The following is a 15278-nucleotide window of genomic DNA, read 5'->3' as shown; positions in this document are numbered from 1 at the left end:
TTTGACTGTTTTGCAGTTTATCAAAGTACTGCGGTGTTTTGTGTCTCAAACTTGGGCTTTGTAGTTTACCACTAAAGTACTAACAACTTGATCCTGTCAACCTGTGCTTCTAGCTGCCAGTTCTCAGCTGGTGTTTATTGCTTTCTGCAGTAACTGATAGAGCTTTAGCTTCTGATGATGGGCCAGCTGCCCAGCAGCCATCTCTCATACATGTGATAAAGTTAATGCTTCCTTAGCAGAATTCTTTTTTCCTACAGTACAGTTAATCTAAGCAATTCTGATGCAGCCAGGAGATTTGTCTGGCTGGCTCTCGCTGCTCTAGGTGCTTAAAGGGTGAGTTATTTTCACACAGCTTCCTGGTGCTGCTATCTAAACTGCAGTGGTGCAAACCAGAAGGCTTAAAACTGAAAGGAGCAAAAAGCCAACAGCCTGCAATGGGATGCTGTTTAGACCACAAGCAAGAGTATTTGATAGAGCATGGACTAGTATAACTACTCTCACTATGAAACAGAAGGATCTTATTAATTTATTGTTCATTCATAACAGAACAGTGAGATGAATGATAATAAATGTCTTGAATTCTCTTCTCTTCAACAGGCTTGTATGCAGTACAGCAAGGGGTGTCACTGCTTGCTGGCAGTATCTTGGTTAGTTTACTGACTTCATCAGATGCTTGTTTTAAAATATTGCCTAAGGGTGGGGACTGCTTTGTATTTGAGCAGCTGTGAACTCACTTTTATCCATGGCTAGTTCCATGTAGACCTTGTTCTGTAACACCTGGAATTAGTCTGTTACAAAGAACTGTACAATCAGCTGGCTGAGTCAGTGTGACACCTGCTGCTAACTCCTCCTATACAAGCAGTCACACAGAACCTCTGAAATATATTTATTTGGCAATTCTCTTACCAAGATGCTTGTATGAATGCTTCATGTTTCTAGGTGGGACTAAAGCTGCTGGCTGCGTTGCAGAGAACAAACCCCTTTGTGTAACTTTTTCTTTCCATGGTGTGCTTTCACTCCTGTTGAGTGCTTTCTTTTTTTCCCCCCTTTATCAGATTGGCACAAGTTCTGATTGCAAAACAGAGCTCCAATCCAGGAAAAGGACTTGATCAAAGCTGTTACTGATATAATCTTTGATAGCACTATACAACTGTTCCAAAGTACAGCTAGAATTTAAGATTTTGAGGAGAGTCTCTTGTGGATCTGTATTTGAGATAGTGAATGGATCAGTGTTTATGAAGGATCAGCTTGGGTTCTGCCCTTCAACACAGAGACCCCAGCTCCAGTAGATAGCTCTGGACTTTTATCTAGTTTTGTCTGCTCCTGATAAAACCCCACAGTTTATGTACTTCCAGGAGTACATAGCAGTATGTACTTCCAGATAAGTCAAAGGCTGTATGAAAAATAACATTTTGCTGGCACATTTACTAAATCAGATTATGTTCCCCAGCTTTTGGAAAGGAAAGATATTGTTGTTCCTACTGCATTTAAAAAATAGTAGTGCTGCTGGAACAGGGAGATGATACTTGGACAATGACAGCTTTCCTTATGCTAAAGTTATTAATTTCCCCACAGTTAGGGTTGCTTGACAATAACCAGACCACTAGAATGGGATGCTGGTTGCAGGTGCCCTAAGAGGAGGTTACTACACAGAGCCTCATGCCTGTGACTATCCCCTTAGTCCTCAGGCCTGGTTCTTGTACTTCTCAAGTTCCATTTTTCCCACCTGGAAAGCAGGTTTCTGCCACAGTGTTCTCTTGACCCTGCTTGTGTCATCTCTTGGTGTGATGGTAGCTGGAGCCTGCTTACTTGGTGTGCTCCAGTCACTGCACTTCAGCTGCTGTCCACTGGCTTTGCATGGAAAAGGAACTCCTAAGCTCCCAGGCAGGGTCTTTGAGTGCTGCTGAGGTTGTTATACCACTGTAGTCTTAAGACTTCAGGAAAAACAGATTTAAATATTTAGCACCCTGATTTGCTGCATTTTCCTTGATTTACACTAAAACTGACTTTCCCTTTTGATGCTTATCTGTGGCCATATTCCATGATGGGTACCTGCTTGCATATGTAGAGATTTTTGGTCAGCTGTGGCTGTGGAGTGCATGTGTTCTGTGTTTTGCTCTATGAAACCCAGAAATACAGTTTGGAAGAATTCAGAGGAGTTTCCTTGCTCCTCACAGTGTATGTTGCAAGAGGTAATTGGTGTAGCTCCCTTCTCTTTTTATAGATTCTAGGAATGGCTGGGAAGAAGTGCCAGTGGTGACAAGCATTCTTACCAGGCCACTAATCCTCTGCTCTGCTCACTCCACAGACAGCTGTGACAGATTGAGTACCTTGCTGTGTTTCCTTCAGAAGCCACTTGACCCATTTTGAGCTCTTGAGTCAGCATTACCCAGCATACCTGCTCATCTTGGCCTTTTGCACCTGCATAGAGTCCTTCCTGTTCAGTTTGTATTCTTTTCATTGCCTCCTGTGGTCTTTCAGCTGCCTTTCCAATACTATATCTTGCAAGAGGAAACCACCCACCAACATCTCCAGAAAGCACAGGGTTGGGGAATTCAGAGCTCATGAATCTTCTCTAGACAGTCTCTGGGTTTAAAGATAGCAATGAGCAATACTGCAATTGTATTTTGTCTGATAAGAGAAGGAAGGTCACAGTCCTCCTGCTGTGTAGGGATGTTTTAGAGTAATGTGTCTCAGATACAGCTTATCAGAAGAGATGATGGGCACTTAAAGGCTAAATCATGCAGGCAGTCTTCTCAGAAGCTGAACATCACTCAAAATATTTGTTATCCTAACACACTTTTATTCCTAAGAGGGGCATGGAGATGGCTGGAATCTCTCAAGTAGTTGATAGAAGAATTTTTCTAATGCATATAAACAAACTCATTTCTCTGCTGCATCACACAATGGGACAGCTCAGATAAATATTTGTCTGCTGTGTGGCTTAGTCTGTCTCCAGATCTTCTGTGTTTGGTACTCTGAATTTGATGGGTCTAGTACTGTGCCCACATAGTCTGTCCTTGGACAAAGAGATGGTGCTGTCTACTGGCCTTATCTATTGCTGGAGCATCCATATTGCTCCTGTTCTTTAGATAAGGAAATTCTTTCATTTGTTTCTGAAGTGGAAAAAGAACCAAAACCCAGGGGAATTTGTTGATCTGGATTATAGACCATACAGATTTGTGGTGATAGATGTGGTTCTCTCCTTTTCCCCTTTGCAGTGTGCAAGATCCTTCATTGTGCTCTAACTATTCTGCAACTATTTTATCACCTTGGGCTGCCTTCTTAAACTGAACCAGGATGATTTGTCCTTCAGCTCTGTTCTTTATCAGCCAGCTGTTTTGGCTCATCTGTCTCAGCCTGGAGAGGGAAAGAGACTCAGTTCTTTTGAATATTCCCGGGTTATGAAATTGGAGGCACAGACGAGGCCAAAAGATCAACAGCCAGGCTATTTATTAACAGAGTAAAGTGGATGGAACAGAAGAAGGGGGAGAGAGGGGGAAAAAAATGGAGAGGGAGAAGAGGGAGAGAGAAGAGGAAAGGAGTTTTATTACCACATCCCCCAAGATGGTTTGGGTCTGTGGAGAAAGGGTGTTGCTGCTTTGGCTTGGAGATGTCATGCTTGTTGGCTGTGCTGTCCTCTGCTGGAGGAGGGGAGGGAGAGATCCCAAAGTCCAAGTACTGAGCAGTCTCTTCAGCTCCACGAGTTGCAGCAGGTGGAACTTAGGACATGGAGAGAGGATTTTTCCTGATTTGCTGCTTCCAGGCTATGTGGTGATGCCTTTTCCCCGTGTCTGTCCTGCTTTCTTCTTGTATCTTCTTCTCCTGGGCAGGCACTGCTCAGGTCTTTTGCTCAGTTTTTGTCACAGTATTTTTTAGGTATGTATCCAGGTGGTGAATCCATTGTCCTTCTCACCATCCTCCCTTTCCCGGGTAGCTGATGGGTAGAGATAATCTTGTCTATGCACATTCCAGAGAGTCGTTAGCCAGTAGTGTCTGCTCACTATCCCTTCCCTTGGCAGCTATTGTCTGGGTGAGCAGCAAAGGTGATTTTTGTCTTTGTTAGTTCACATCAAGAGAGACAAGATTTAGTCTCTTCCATTGTCTCTCTCCATTTTTCACTCTGCATCAGCTGTTGTGCCTTGTTTTTTAAGGGATCAGATTCTGCTGTGCAGATTCAATGTCTGAACCTTGCCCTCCCTAGAACATGTGCCAGTAAAAACTGTCTTCCTGTGCAATCAGCTTGGAGAAACGAAGAGCCAAGCTCCAGAAGATTCTCTGCAGCCACAGTTGTGGGTTTTTTCCTTTTTCTTTTTCCTAGGAAATACTTTGAAATTCTTGCTGGGTACTTTGCAAAGTTGTATTCACTTTGCATTCACTTCTGTATGCTCAGTTTCTGAAAGGCCTTCTTTATTGAGGACAAAACAGTCTCTTTATTCTGCCCATTCAGAAAAATTTTCCACTTGCACACTGCACCCTCCCCAAGCAAAAGCTTTGGGTCATCAAGAAGAATTATGCTGGAAAACCTGAAGGGTATAGAAAGCACCCAAGATTCTCCAGCAGGTCTATATTGGGACAAGCTACAGGGGAGTCAGGATGACTCCTCTGCAGTAGTTGATGTTCTGCCCCAAACCACCCTGTTCATTAGCCATAATAGGATCACAGGATGGCAGGGGTTGGAAGGAACCTCTGGAGATCAAGTCCAACCCTCCTGCTAGAGCAGGACCATAGAATCTAGTGTAGGTTGCTTTACTTACAACTATTTTTCTAATTCTTCAAGCCTCCCCTACTGGTGTGTTCCCTAAATTAGGTGTGACATCTCTAGCTTAGACTCATTTGAGACACCAGCATTCAGGTTGCTGTCACCTCTGCACAGACAGTGGTAGCTGCTTTGTGTTACCTGTAGTGAGACCTGCATCTGCTCAAGGAGCCATAGAAGAGTTCCATACCTTGCAGTAAGGAACTCTTCAACTTGTGCCTTGTGTGTGCAGTCCTAATCCTGCACCTCTCTCCTCCCTTCAAGTCCTGGATTCCCCAGTGGAGACAGCAGCACTGATACGTGCTGTCCTTTGTCAGTGCAAAGCATGATGTGGTGTGGTGTATGCTGTATGGACTCTAGTAACCAAGTCTCTAAAGTTAAACAAAACCCCCACATACACTACCCACAGTAAAGTGCATACCAGTCCTCATAAGGTAAGTGCTCTGTGTTGTGAACCACTTCTACTATGTCACGAATTTGCTGCTTTTGGAGTGTTGTATAAAATAATGTTTAATACCTGATTGGTATGCTTGGTATTTCTTACTCGGTGGAAAACATTGGTCTCCATCTCTCCATTCACTTGTTTTTATGAGCTGCTCTTCAAGAAACCTGTTCCTTTCTTCAGACCTCTTACATCAGTCATTTGTCTGAAGTCTGCTACATCTTTTGTTTCCCAGAATCTGCTGTTTAGTCTGTTTTGTGATGCTAGGGTAGTGTCTTTTCAGTTGTCCAGTACTAACAGATAACTGTCAAACAGATTTCTCTTCCCTGTAGATAATCTAAAGTAGTTAGAACTGTAGATACAGCTGTCTATGTTAGCACTGCCACCTTTCTCCCCTGCTGTATCTACTGTATTTCTGTCTCCAACAGAAAACTAGCAATGCACTGACTTTGCAAAGGCCTAATGTAATTATTAAGCAGCTGTCTGAGACCCCAACCCTTCAGTGGCTGCCTGTGCTTTACTTGCTTTTCTAATCTTTGCATTTATCTCCCTTCAGATCGCAACATCTGCTGCAGTTTGACTGCCCAGGTCAGTGACATTTTCCCCCTTCCTCCACTTCTGTAATTACCTTGTGCACCTATTTCTTTCTCAGCACCCCTCAATGTTGATCTGGCAGTATATTTTCTTGGCTAGATTGTCCACTGCTGACACTGGGGGTGGTGGTGGGAGAAGCAGCAAATTGTTTTCTACTTCATACTTTCTTTTTTTCCCCCCCTACAAGTTAGGCAGCCTGGCTAAGGCAGACAGCTTAAGGTCAGGGAGAAGCCATCCTTTTGTGTCAAGTAAATGCTGTAGCTGTGTTGTAATAAAGGTCTTGCTTGCTGTATTATAATGGAAAAAGGGAAGTGATAACAGCACCTACTACTTCCTTTAATTGGTTAATACATAGTTCCACTTGTCCTCACATATAGTTTACTGTAAGCTTACCTTCAGCCTTGAGCTCAGTTATCAGAAGCTAAAGAGATGCTTTCTATAAGACTTTTGTAATATTTCCATCAATGCCTAATTTAGGCACAAATAAGGAAGGAAATGAGGTAGTTAATTGAAGTAACTAACTACTAACCATTCTTTGTTTAAGAAAAATCACTTTTGGTAGCATGTTTTTGCTCTTATTTCTGGACAAAACAGCATATGCTGTTATTCATCTTCAGTATTCTTGATTTTATTTCTAGGCTAAGGAGGTTTGACCTTTATTTGTTTAGAAGTCAAGGTCAAGACAGCCCCAGTAGACAGAGTAGTGCAAGAGATTTCTCCCTCAACTTAAAGAAATACTAAACTGGATGTAGAGTAGCTGACTGAAGTAAAGTTTCAATACATTGAAGCAATCCATATTATAAGATTATGGCAATTATAAAGAGGATAAGAGGTTTAGTTGCTTCACTTCTGTTAGCCACTTTGAAAATCCATCTTAAATTGTTTACAACAATCAGCCAAAGCACTCTTTTAATGAGTCCAGTGCATACACTCTTAATCATCAGTGGTCACTCCAGTATTTTCTTGTTGCTTTGGGTATTTGTATAGGATATCTTAATCCATTGATTTGATATTCCCCAACTTCTTAATCAGAATGTCATGTAGTATGCTTAGTTTGAGTTACATGAGTACTGATAACACTTTATGACATTAGCAAATACCACAATGCTGTGAAAAGAATTAATTCTGTTTCTAAAATTGACATAAGTGGTGATGTCAGGAAATTGCTTTCTTCAGTCAGGAGGGTACTTGTGATCAAATATGCATCAGAGTTTTACCAGCTAAAAGAAGTGTTCATGTTACAACACTCAGTAAGTGTTTGTGACTACACTGAGACATCAAGTCACTTCATGAGCCTTAGAAAATAAGACTGGAGGTATGCCAGTACTTGATCCAGTTTACCCAGTTGAGTGCAGACTTTGGGAAAGGGCCTCTTAAAGTAGTTAGTTATTTTCATAACTTAACAAACTTCTGCCTACAGCCAGATCTTTCTTCTGGTTTCTGCATGCATGGCTCAAGTCTTTAACAGAGAGTAATGACCAAATAGAAGACCTAATTCAGCTGAGGCCTTACTGGTGCTGAGCAGTCTGTGAAGGTCACATGTCTTGAATTGATAGTGCATGACATCTGCAATATGATGACATTATTAGAAGATGCTGAGGTTTGATCTGCTAAGCCTTCAGTTCCTTTCATAAAGAGCTGTTGCCAGACCATTCTTCCATCACGTGTTCATCCGTCTCGCGTACCTCATGGTGTGTGTTTTGGATACCTACCTCAGAATGTTTTCATGGAAATTAATCATTATTTCACACCTGACTGAGATGCCAGCTTGTCAAGATCATTTTTAATTCCAGTCTTTTTTTCTTTAGTGTCTGAAGTGCTCATTTGATGTAGTTTGCAAATTGAATAAGCCCGTGTTCTGTTTCACTGTCCATAGTATTAATGGTATTTTTAAACAGTGGGAGATTTGAGCAGATTTCTATGGAGCCTTGACACATTCAATTCTGAAATGACTTGCTAATCAAAAATAGCTTTTCCAGACATCTCAGCATCTGTCCTTACAATTGTTCCATTTAAGTCATGTATTCCAAACTGGCTCATGAGAACTGAGAATCTCAAAACCCTGGCCAAGGTCAGGATGTGCAACATCTGTCCTTCTCCATCAGGGTTTGCTGCCTGCCATGTATTAGGGAGAAGTTAGGGTGGTTTTATCACAGTTTTACTTTGATCTTTAGCTTATGATGATACCTGTTAGGTGTTTATGAGCAGTTCTGGGTTTGTTTCCTTTTCTGCTGTTACTCTGGAAATGCAGGTTAATGTGATTAGCTGCTATCAGCAGCTCTGGCTTAATTTTGGACACAGTGGCTGGTTGAGTTTTGAGAATAAGACAGGGCCAAGAAACACTGCTTTAGACCACAAGGAATGGATAGAACTAACACTAAGCTGTGGATTGTAGGTACAAATAAGAATCATTTTTAGAAGTACTTCAAAGGGTAAATTACTCAACAGTTTAACTCTCAGCCCTCATGTGTATGTAAAAACTTACAGTTCTTACATATCCCTGGCTTTATTCCTCATCCATGTTCTCAGCCACTGTGAGCTTCCTCCACCATGTGTGCCTTATCTATCTTAATGCTGCTGCCTAAGCCACGCTCATCCACCACTGATTCAGTGCCTGTTCATTTGTTGTCTCTTATCACTGCAATGGGATCCAGTCTCTGACACTTGAAGAAACTACTAGTGGAAGATAAGACCTGAAAATATCCTGAGAGGTGAAATGAAGTGGAAAAAGGGAAAGAGTGGAAGTCATGGACTGTCTTGTGATGCAGTGTAGGGTGTCTGCCCCCCATGCTTCAGGCTTTTCTCAGTCTCCAGCTTGCTTTTTACACTATTCCCTGAATATCTTTCAGGCCTACCAATTGGCATTCATTCTTTCTAGACATGAGAACTGGCTTAATTGCTTTAAAAATTATTAGCATTTGTGACTCTTGAGTAGAAAAACTGTTTACTGGTTAACAACCATTGTTTTGGTTCCTCCAGTTTGAATTTTCTGTTGGTTGCCTACTTTGATCTCTGGGATTGTACTCATCTTCCACATGCTCTTAAAGATAACTCTAACAGCTAAAGCTTGACTTGATTAGGAATTCCCACAATGGAATATACACAGGGGGAAGCAATGGACAGAATTAGTTCATTACCACTTCTTTTGCATTCAGGTTCTTTGTGTTTGGAAGAAAGGAGCTAGAGCTCTGCCCTGATCGCCTTATCTCTGATTCAGTGCAGGAGTATTGCTCAACTGTGTGTGCAATGAGTGAAAGATCTTGGTGAAATACGGGTCTAGTTGGCTGGAGAGAGGTTAGCCAAAGCTAACCTGAAAGCCTTCCAGCCACTACCAAGTGGCTAATCTTTCTTCTAGTCTCATTAGGAGAGAAAGATCTGTCTCGTGCATTACTCTGATAATGCTGGTAGAATGTGTTCAGTTATGCTGTTCAGTGACTGTGGCTTAGTTTGGAAAATTGGATTGTATAAAGATAACAATTTAAAGTAGTAAAGAAGCCATGCTAGTCTCAGATCTTGTCCTGGTTGTCTACAGACCTTTGCTGGAGAGATCAGGCCTGCAGTTCAGCATGGTCACAGCTCTTAGGAGTGACGAGCTGCCTAGCGAAGTTAGTGAGAACAGGTGAAACATGGAGGGAAATGCTTGGGCCTTTCATGTGTCTGATTGCTGTAGGCAATGCCTTAAGAGTCATCAAATTACAGCCTGTCTAGCTCTGCAATGCCAAAAGCATGCATGAGATACTGTTTGAGAAGGTTCAGAAGCAGTCATTGCCTGTCATGGAGTTTTTGAGTAGTTCTATCAGCTAAAAATGGATTTTGTTGAAGCATTTAACCTAGATGATGCATTTTAACAAATGTCTGTTAGTCCATGAGTTAGCACTTGCAGGACTGACTGAATCCTGGCTCACTGGATTTCGAGCTGTTCAGTTAACACTGTTGTTACTTACAGCTTCTTTAGTGACGGTATCACTAGAGATCAAATATGCTGCTAAGGATCAGAGGGTCAGCTCTGAGATCAGACCATGCTGCTCAGGCCTTTGTGCACTTAAGTTTGGAAAACATCCAAGGAAGGCTTCGGAACAAGCTCTCTGGGCAGCCTGCATCACTGCCTGCTGCCCTCCTGCAGAATGTTTCTCCTTGTACCAAGCTGGAAGCTGTCTCTAAGATTATGGTGTGCTTCAAGGGAGTGAAAGCTAAAAAGGCCAACAAGCCAATTTCCATATTTGAAGGTGAGGATGAGTAGCAGTTACTCTCTGACTTGAGGAGCTGATGAGTCCCGTGTTTTCCCGCAGTGATCTAAAAGCAGACAGCATTTCGCCCTCCACCAAAGAGTGCCGCTCTGAGAAATCCATGAGTCAGTTGCAGATGCAGGGTTAATAGTTATCCAGATGCAGAGCTTTATCTCACCTCTTGACAAGCCTCTGGGGAATGGATAAATCAGGTCTGCTAATTAAACAAGCTGGAGGCTGCAGAAGCAGAAGTGGAACAGGTGGCAAGAATGGCAGGAAATTTCTTGGCTTTTCTGGCCGGCTTGGCCAGCAGGTGTTGACAGGCACATAAAGGTAGGAGTGGGAAAACTGGCAGCTTTTCTCACCTTTGGAAAGGGAATTAATAGAACAACTTATCTTTTATGTTTAAATATCTTACCAGATGAAAAATTTCTTCACTGTTCCCAAATTTATCAAAAACCAAAAATCCAGCTGATTTTGTACTGAAAATCACTGCAAATGCTTTCTGTGCTGGAAAAAAGGTCTCTGCTTCTGTACTAACACTCTGCCAGGAAAGGGTCTTGACTGGTTTGCTCTGAAGTGGGCACTAAAACTGAACATCTCCATTTTATGGATGGGACATTAAGGATTCTTTCACTTGAAGTGATGTCACATAACCAGAGTTAGTAACAGTTGGTGTGCAGCTTTTGCTGTCCAGGACTGTCAGCTTGTGGTCACCTTGTCTCTCAAACGTTTTTACTACTTCAAGTCAGTTTCTTCTATTTGTTTCTTCACACCTCTGAATCTTTGGTTTCTTATCCAGAGAACAGGGCCACACAGATTATTTCTGCATCTTTTAATGCCCACTTTGCCCTGCTTGGTATTGCCAAGGGTGATTTGAAAACTGGTGGTGCAAACAAGTCTTTCTTATGGGTAATTTCTGGTCTTCATGATTGATATGGAAAAAAATAACCCCAAGTGAACAAAAAACCTCCAAGCCTTCCAAAGCATAAAAAAGCCTCCAAACAAACCCAACCAACTGAAAAACCAAACCAAACAAACCCCAAATATGCTGAATAGTGATGAGCCAGTCCAAAACTTCCTCAGCAATCTGCAAAAGCAGAGTAAGTTGGTTGACCATTTGTAGCCATACTTGTAAGTCTGAGATTTGCAGATGACCTCTACCTAACTCAAGTTTTCTAAGGTTTATTTTCCTTTTAATCCTGAAGCCAGTTTGTTTTCTCTCCCCTCTCTTTAAACAGATGAAGCATGTGAAAGACAGATTTGGTGACGGCGTGCCAGAAGAAGTGCTTCTGCTGTGTGTGGGCATTACTTCAGGAGTTGGCAGATTGATCTTTGGCAGAGTTGCAGATTATATCCCTGGTGCAAAGAAAGTTTATTTGCAGGTATGTCTTCACACTGCTCTGCAGGAGTATACAAACAATATCCTGAAGGCTTTGGTTGCAGGTCCTGTTAAGTAAGCAAAGTGGAGATTCAGGCTGGAGGAATTTCTAAACTAGGAAACTCCATGTATGGTTTGTAATGCTAGGAGCCTTTGGTGCATAGTTCATGAATCTCTGATTTTTGATTAAAAAAAAAAATTCTCCTACCTGCTGGGAAACAAATTACTAATCATTAGCATGTGAGTGAGAGAACCTTTGGGGATTCTGTGGGTTCTACTTTCTGTTTTATGCATGATTTCATAAGAAGAAAAATGAATCTTTCTGCATCTGTGTACTTATGTTTAAAGATTATTTTTTTTGATCTCTTTTCCTGGTTTTTGCTGACAATTTGGTGTCAAGTGTGTCCTGTGCATAGTGCACACAGGTAAAGCTGTGGGAGTATCAGAGGTGCTTAGCTGTGGTTTTTGTTGACTGAGAGGGAATTCTTGCAGAGGCACAGCTTCCAGAAATGCTGAATCTTGAGGACGGAGGAGGACAGACACCTTTTCCCCTCCATGCTCACAAACGATACGGTGTGTTTTGAGGAAGCAGCAGTGTTAGCGTGGAGTTTGTGCAGAAGCTTTAGCTCTTGCCTGTTCTCAAGCCCTGGGCGCTGCGGTGGTGTTTTGAGCTGAACACCGAGCGACATCTGCTGGCTGCTCTCTGCACTGCAGCCTGGGGAACTTGGCCAGGGGCCACCTTTCTGAGGATGGAGGACTTGTTGCCATAGCTACAGCAATGTAGATTCCCTGGTGACAGACCGGGGCTGTATCTCATTCGTTTGCATTGATTTCATACCTATTGTTACACGCTCAGGAAGTGCCAATATTCAGATAAAGTGAAAAGGCAGCTTTGAGATTACACAAATTACAAACACCACACTTGCAGGGAAGCTATGATGTTTTGTTTTGCTTTTAATCCTGCAGTCTTTATTCTGTAATTCTTCATTTTCTACTACAGCCCTTTAGAAATGAAAACCATGGACTTTGAGGGCATGAACTAGAATGCTTCTGAGTACTGTTGGTTTCACATAGGTTTAAGCTCAAAAAACATGTTAAATTTGTGAAGCTGTAACCCAGCACCTTCAGCTCTTCTGTTGTAAACCAGCATTTCTGCAGGGAAAAGGAACATTCACTTAATTCTGCTTCATTTTGCTGAAAGACAAAGACCTTTAATTTACAGCAAGGGTTGTAATGCAAAATCTTTACGTATGCCTGGTTACAGGAATATAGCAAGATACCTTTATGTGGAAAAAAGGAAGTGAGACTTTCAGATGCCACCTCTGAATAGAAGACCCCGAAGTAATCACTCAACTAAATGAGGTTTTTTCTTAAATTGCAACACCTAGGAGTCTAGTTGTAGTGTTTTAGCGACATTAAATTTCTAATGGTTTTGTGGCTTGCACTTGTGAAGAGCAGAGAGTAGCCCTTCAAAACAGGAGTGTGTAAGAAGTGATCTTGGTCACTGCAGAAGAGTTGATTACAAATGCATTTTCAAATGGGAATTTGAATTTCTTTTGACAGTGAGGCATTGGTTTAGCCTGGTGTGTAACTGCTGATGGCAATCCGTGGAGGCTGCTTGTATTTATTTTATGGTAAATACAGGCAGAGTTTAAATCACTACAAACTCATGAAAGCTCATCTGTTCCCTTGAGCTTTGCTGATCTGATGCAACTTGGTTTTGTATTCTTCTTGGTCATGTTTAGGTGGCTTCATTCTTCTTTATTGGCCTGATGTCGATGATGATTCCACTGTGCCATGTCTTTGGAGGTCTCATTGCTGTATGTCTCTTCATGGGCCTGTTTGATGGGTGCTTCATTTGCATTATGGCTCCTATTGCCTTTGAGCTTGTTGGGGCTGAAGATGTCTCCCAGGCCATAGGGTTTCTACTAGGACTCATGTCCATACCTATGACAGTTGGTCCACCCATTGCAGGTAAGTCTAGGTATGGTCTGTGGCTGTAAAGATATTTCTGTGGTTTCATGTCTCTTTGGCCCTATTTGCCATTCCTAAACTGTATGCAGTGCCCTACACTTGAGAGTATCTTGGTACATGCTCCAGAATGCATGGTGAATATCACTGCTGCTCCTGGGCTATTCATGTGCTGTGCTCTGGGAAGTTTGCTTCAATCTTGCCTTAAGTTTAGCAGATCTAAAACATGCCTTAAAAGAAATATTTCCAGTTGGGTTGAGGACCTGACATTTTCCATGCTGCTGAGGTGACAGCATCTCTGTTGGTTTTGTTAGAAGAGGGCCCCAACTAGAATGTGAAACTGGACTCTAAAATTTGCTCATGCAGAAAAGAGAGGATGAAAGCTCCGGTCACTTCCAATGCTTCTTATAAGTAAGGACACTGGCTCTTTTCATTCTTTGGGGACTGACAAAGGACAGGGTTTGAAGATGAAAACTGGAAGTTCTTTGGAACATGGAAATAGCTTAAGCTATAATCCTAACCACTGATTTTTAAATAGCAATGTACCCTAAGGTCTTGTGAGTGCTACTGAAGGATATTTAGTGAGGTGTAACTGAACTGTGCAGCACTGTAAAGAACAAAACATTAATGCTACAACAACCTGGTGGTCCTGATCTGGGTATGCTACCACAGCTACTAATACTCAAGTAGAATTTGATAACTGGGAGGAGTTTTGAGAGAGCAACCAGAGCAAACTGCTGGAAAACACTTCTAATAAGAGGCTCCCAGCAATGCAGTGTATCTAGAGTAAGCGGCATCTTGATCAAAGACAACTGTTACCAAAACAGGAATCATTTCTCCAACTCATTGCAAGATTCAAGTGCTGGGGAAGCTGACATGAGCAACTTTCAAAGAGGAAATGTGATGCTTGTTCTTAATGATGGGTGGTAGCTCAGCAGCTGAGATGTGACAGACTGAGTTCTTTGCTCCTTGGAGTCAAGTCAGCTCCGGAATACCTTTCTGCCCACGCATACACAGCTCTGTTTGGCCATCAGGCAGTCAGATGAGTGGTTATAACAACCTGTGCCAGCTGTGAAGTTTCAGAATGCCAAGAGAAGACTTGTTTTCTGCAGATTTCTGAGGCCTTGTTGTTCATCAGGTGTAACTTTCTTGTCTTCCCAGGTTTGCTGCATGATCGCCTGGGCAGCTATGATGTAGCCTTCTACCTGGCGGGTGTCCCTCCCATCATTGGTGGAGCTATATTGTGTTTTATCCCCTGGGTCCTTGAAAGGCAGAAGTTAAAAGAAAGAGCCAAACCTGTTGATAGAGAAACTACTGAGAAAATGCTGGACAATGAAAGCACTTTGGTGTCAGACACTACAGCCAAGTCAGTCAAAGAGATGGAATCTGGCTTTTGATGCTTTCTTTTCTCCGTACCAGCCCAACCTTCTTCTACAGAAGGCAGGATTGTAACTGTTTGAAGATGCTCTGTGATACTGAAGAGATCATGGACTGTTGCTTAAATTGCAGAACTGCTCTAGGAATCTTTTATACCATTGGACTTCTTTTTGGTTTTGGATGAGCTGTTGAGTTTGATTCCCAGCCATGTTTTCCAAGTATTTGAAGTTTTGTAGCATTGGTGTGTACGTGTGTGGTGATTCTGTGCGTGGAGAGACTATTCCTCTAACTCATCAGAACCTCTTTCTGGAAGTGTGGATGTGTTTGCTTCACTGACCCAGGATTCTTCAATCACAGGCACCACCTGTAGGTGTTTATACTGGAAAAATGTAGTAGCTCCTCTGACTGATTTGTGTGTTGAAGTTCCTCCTGCTCTTCTACAGTGTTTTACAATTCTATATCAGGAACATGAATACTCATCCTTTTGATCCCCTTAACTCTTGCTGAAATCAGTTTGCATTAGAAAGC

The 15278-nt window shown here is 42.1% G+C and overlaps 1 protein-coding gene across 1 annotated transcript in view; it reads left to right on the top strand.

Moving 5' to 3' along the window:
* SLC16A10 (solute carrier family 16 member 10) overlaps window positions 1-15027 on the top strand; it is a 40666-nt gene extending 25639 nt beyond the window's left edge. Inside the window, exons 4-6 of the mRNA XM_009896468.2 lie at window positions 11263-11406; window positions 13148-13376; window positions 14535-15027. Of these exons, the coding sequence (XP_009894770.2) occupies window positions 11263-11406; window positions 13148-13376; window positions 14535-14770 (609 nt within the window). The 3' untranslated portion in view covers window positions 14771-15027. The remainder of the gene's footprint in view (window positions 1-11262; window positions 11407-13147; window positions 13377-14534) is intronic.
* The last annotated feature ends 251 nt before the right edge of the window (window positions 15028-15278 follow it).

This window comes from Dryobates pubescens, chromosome 28, assembly GCF_014839835.1.
Source record: "Dryobates pubescens isolate bDryPub1 chromosome 28, bDryPub1.pri, whole genome shotgun sequence".
Lineage (NCBI taxonomy): Eukaryota > Metazoa > Chordata > Aves > Piciformes > Picidae > Dryobates > Dryobates pubescens.
The sequence above is the reverse complement of the archived record's forward strand: the minus strand, read 5'-3'. Positions and strand labels throughout refer to the sequence as shown.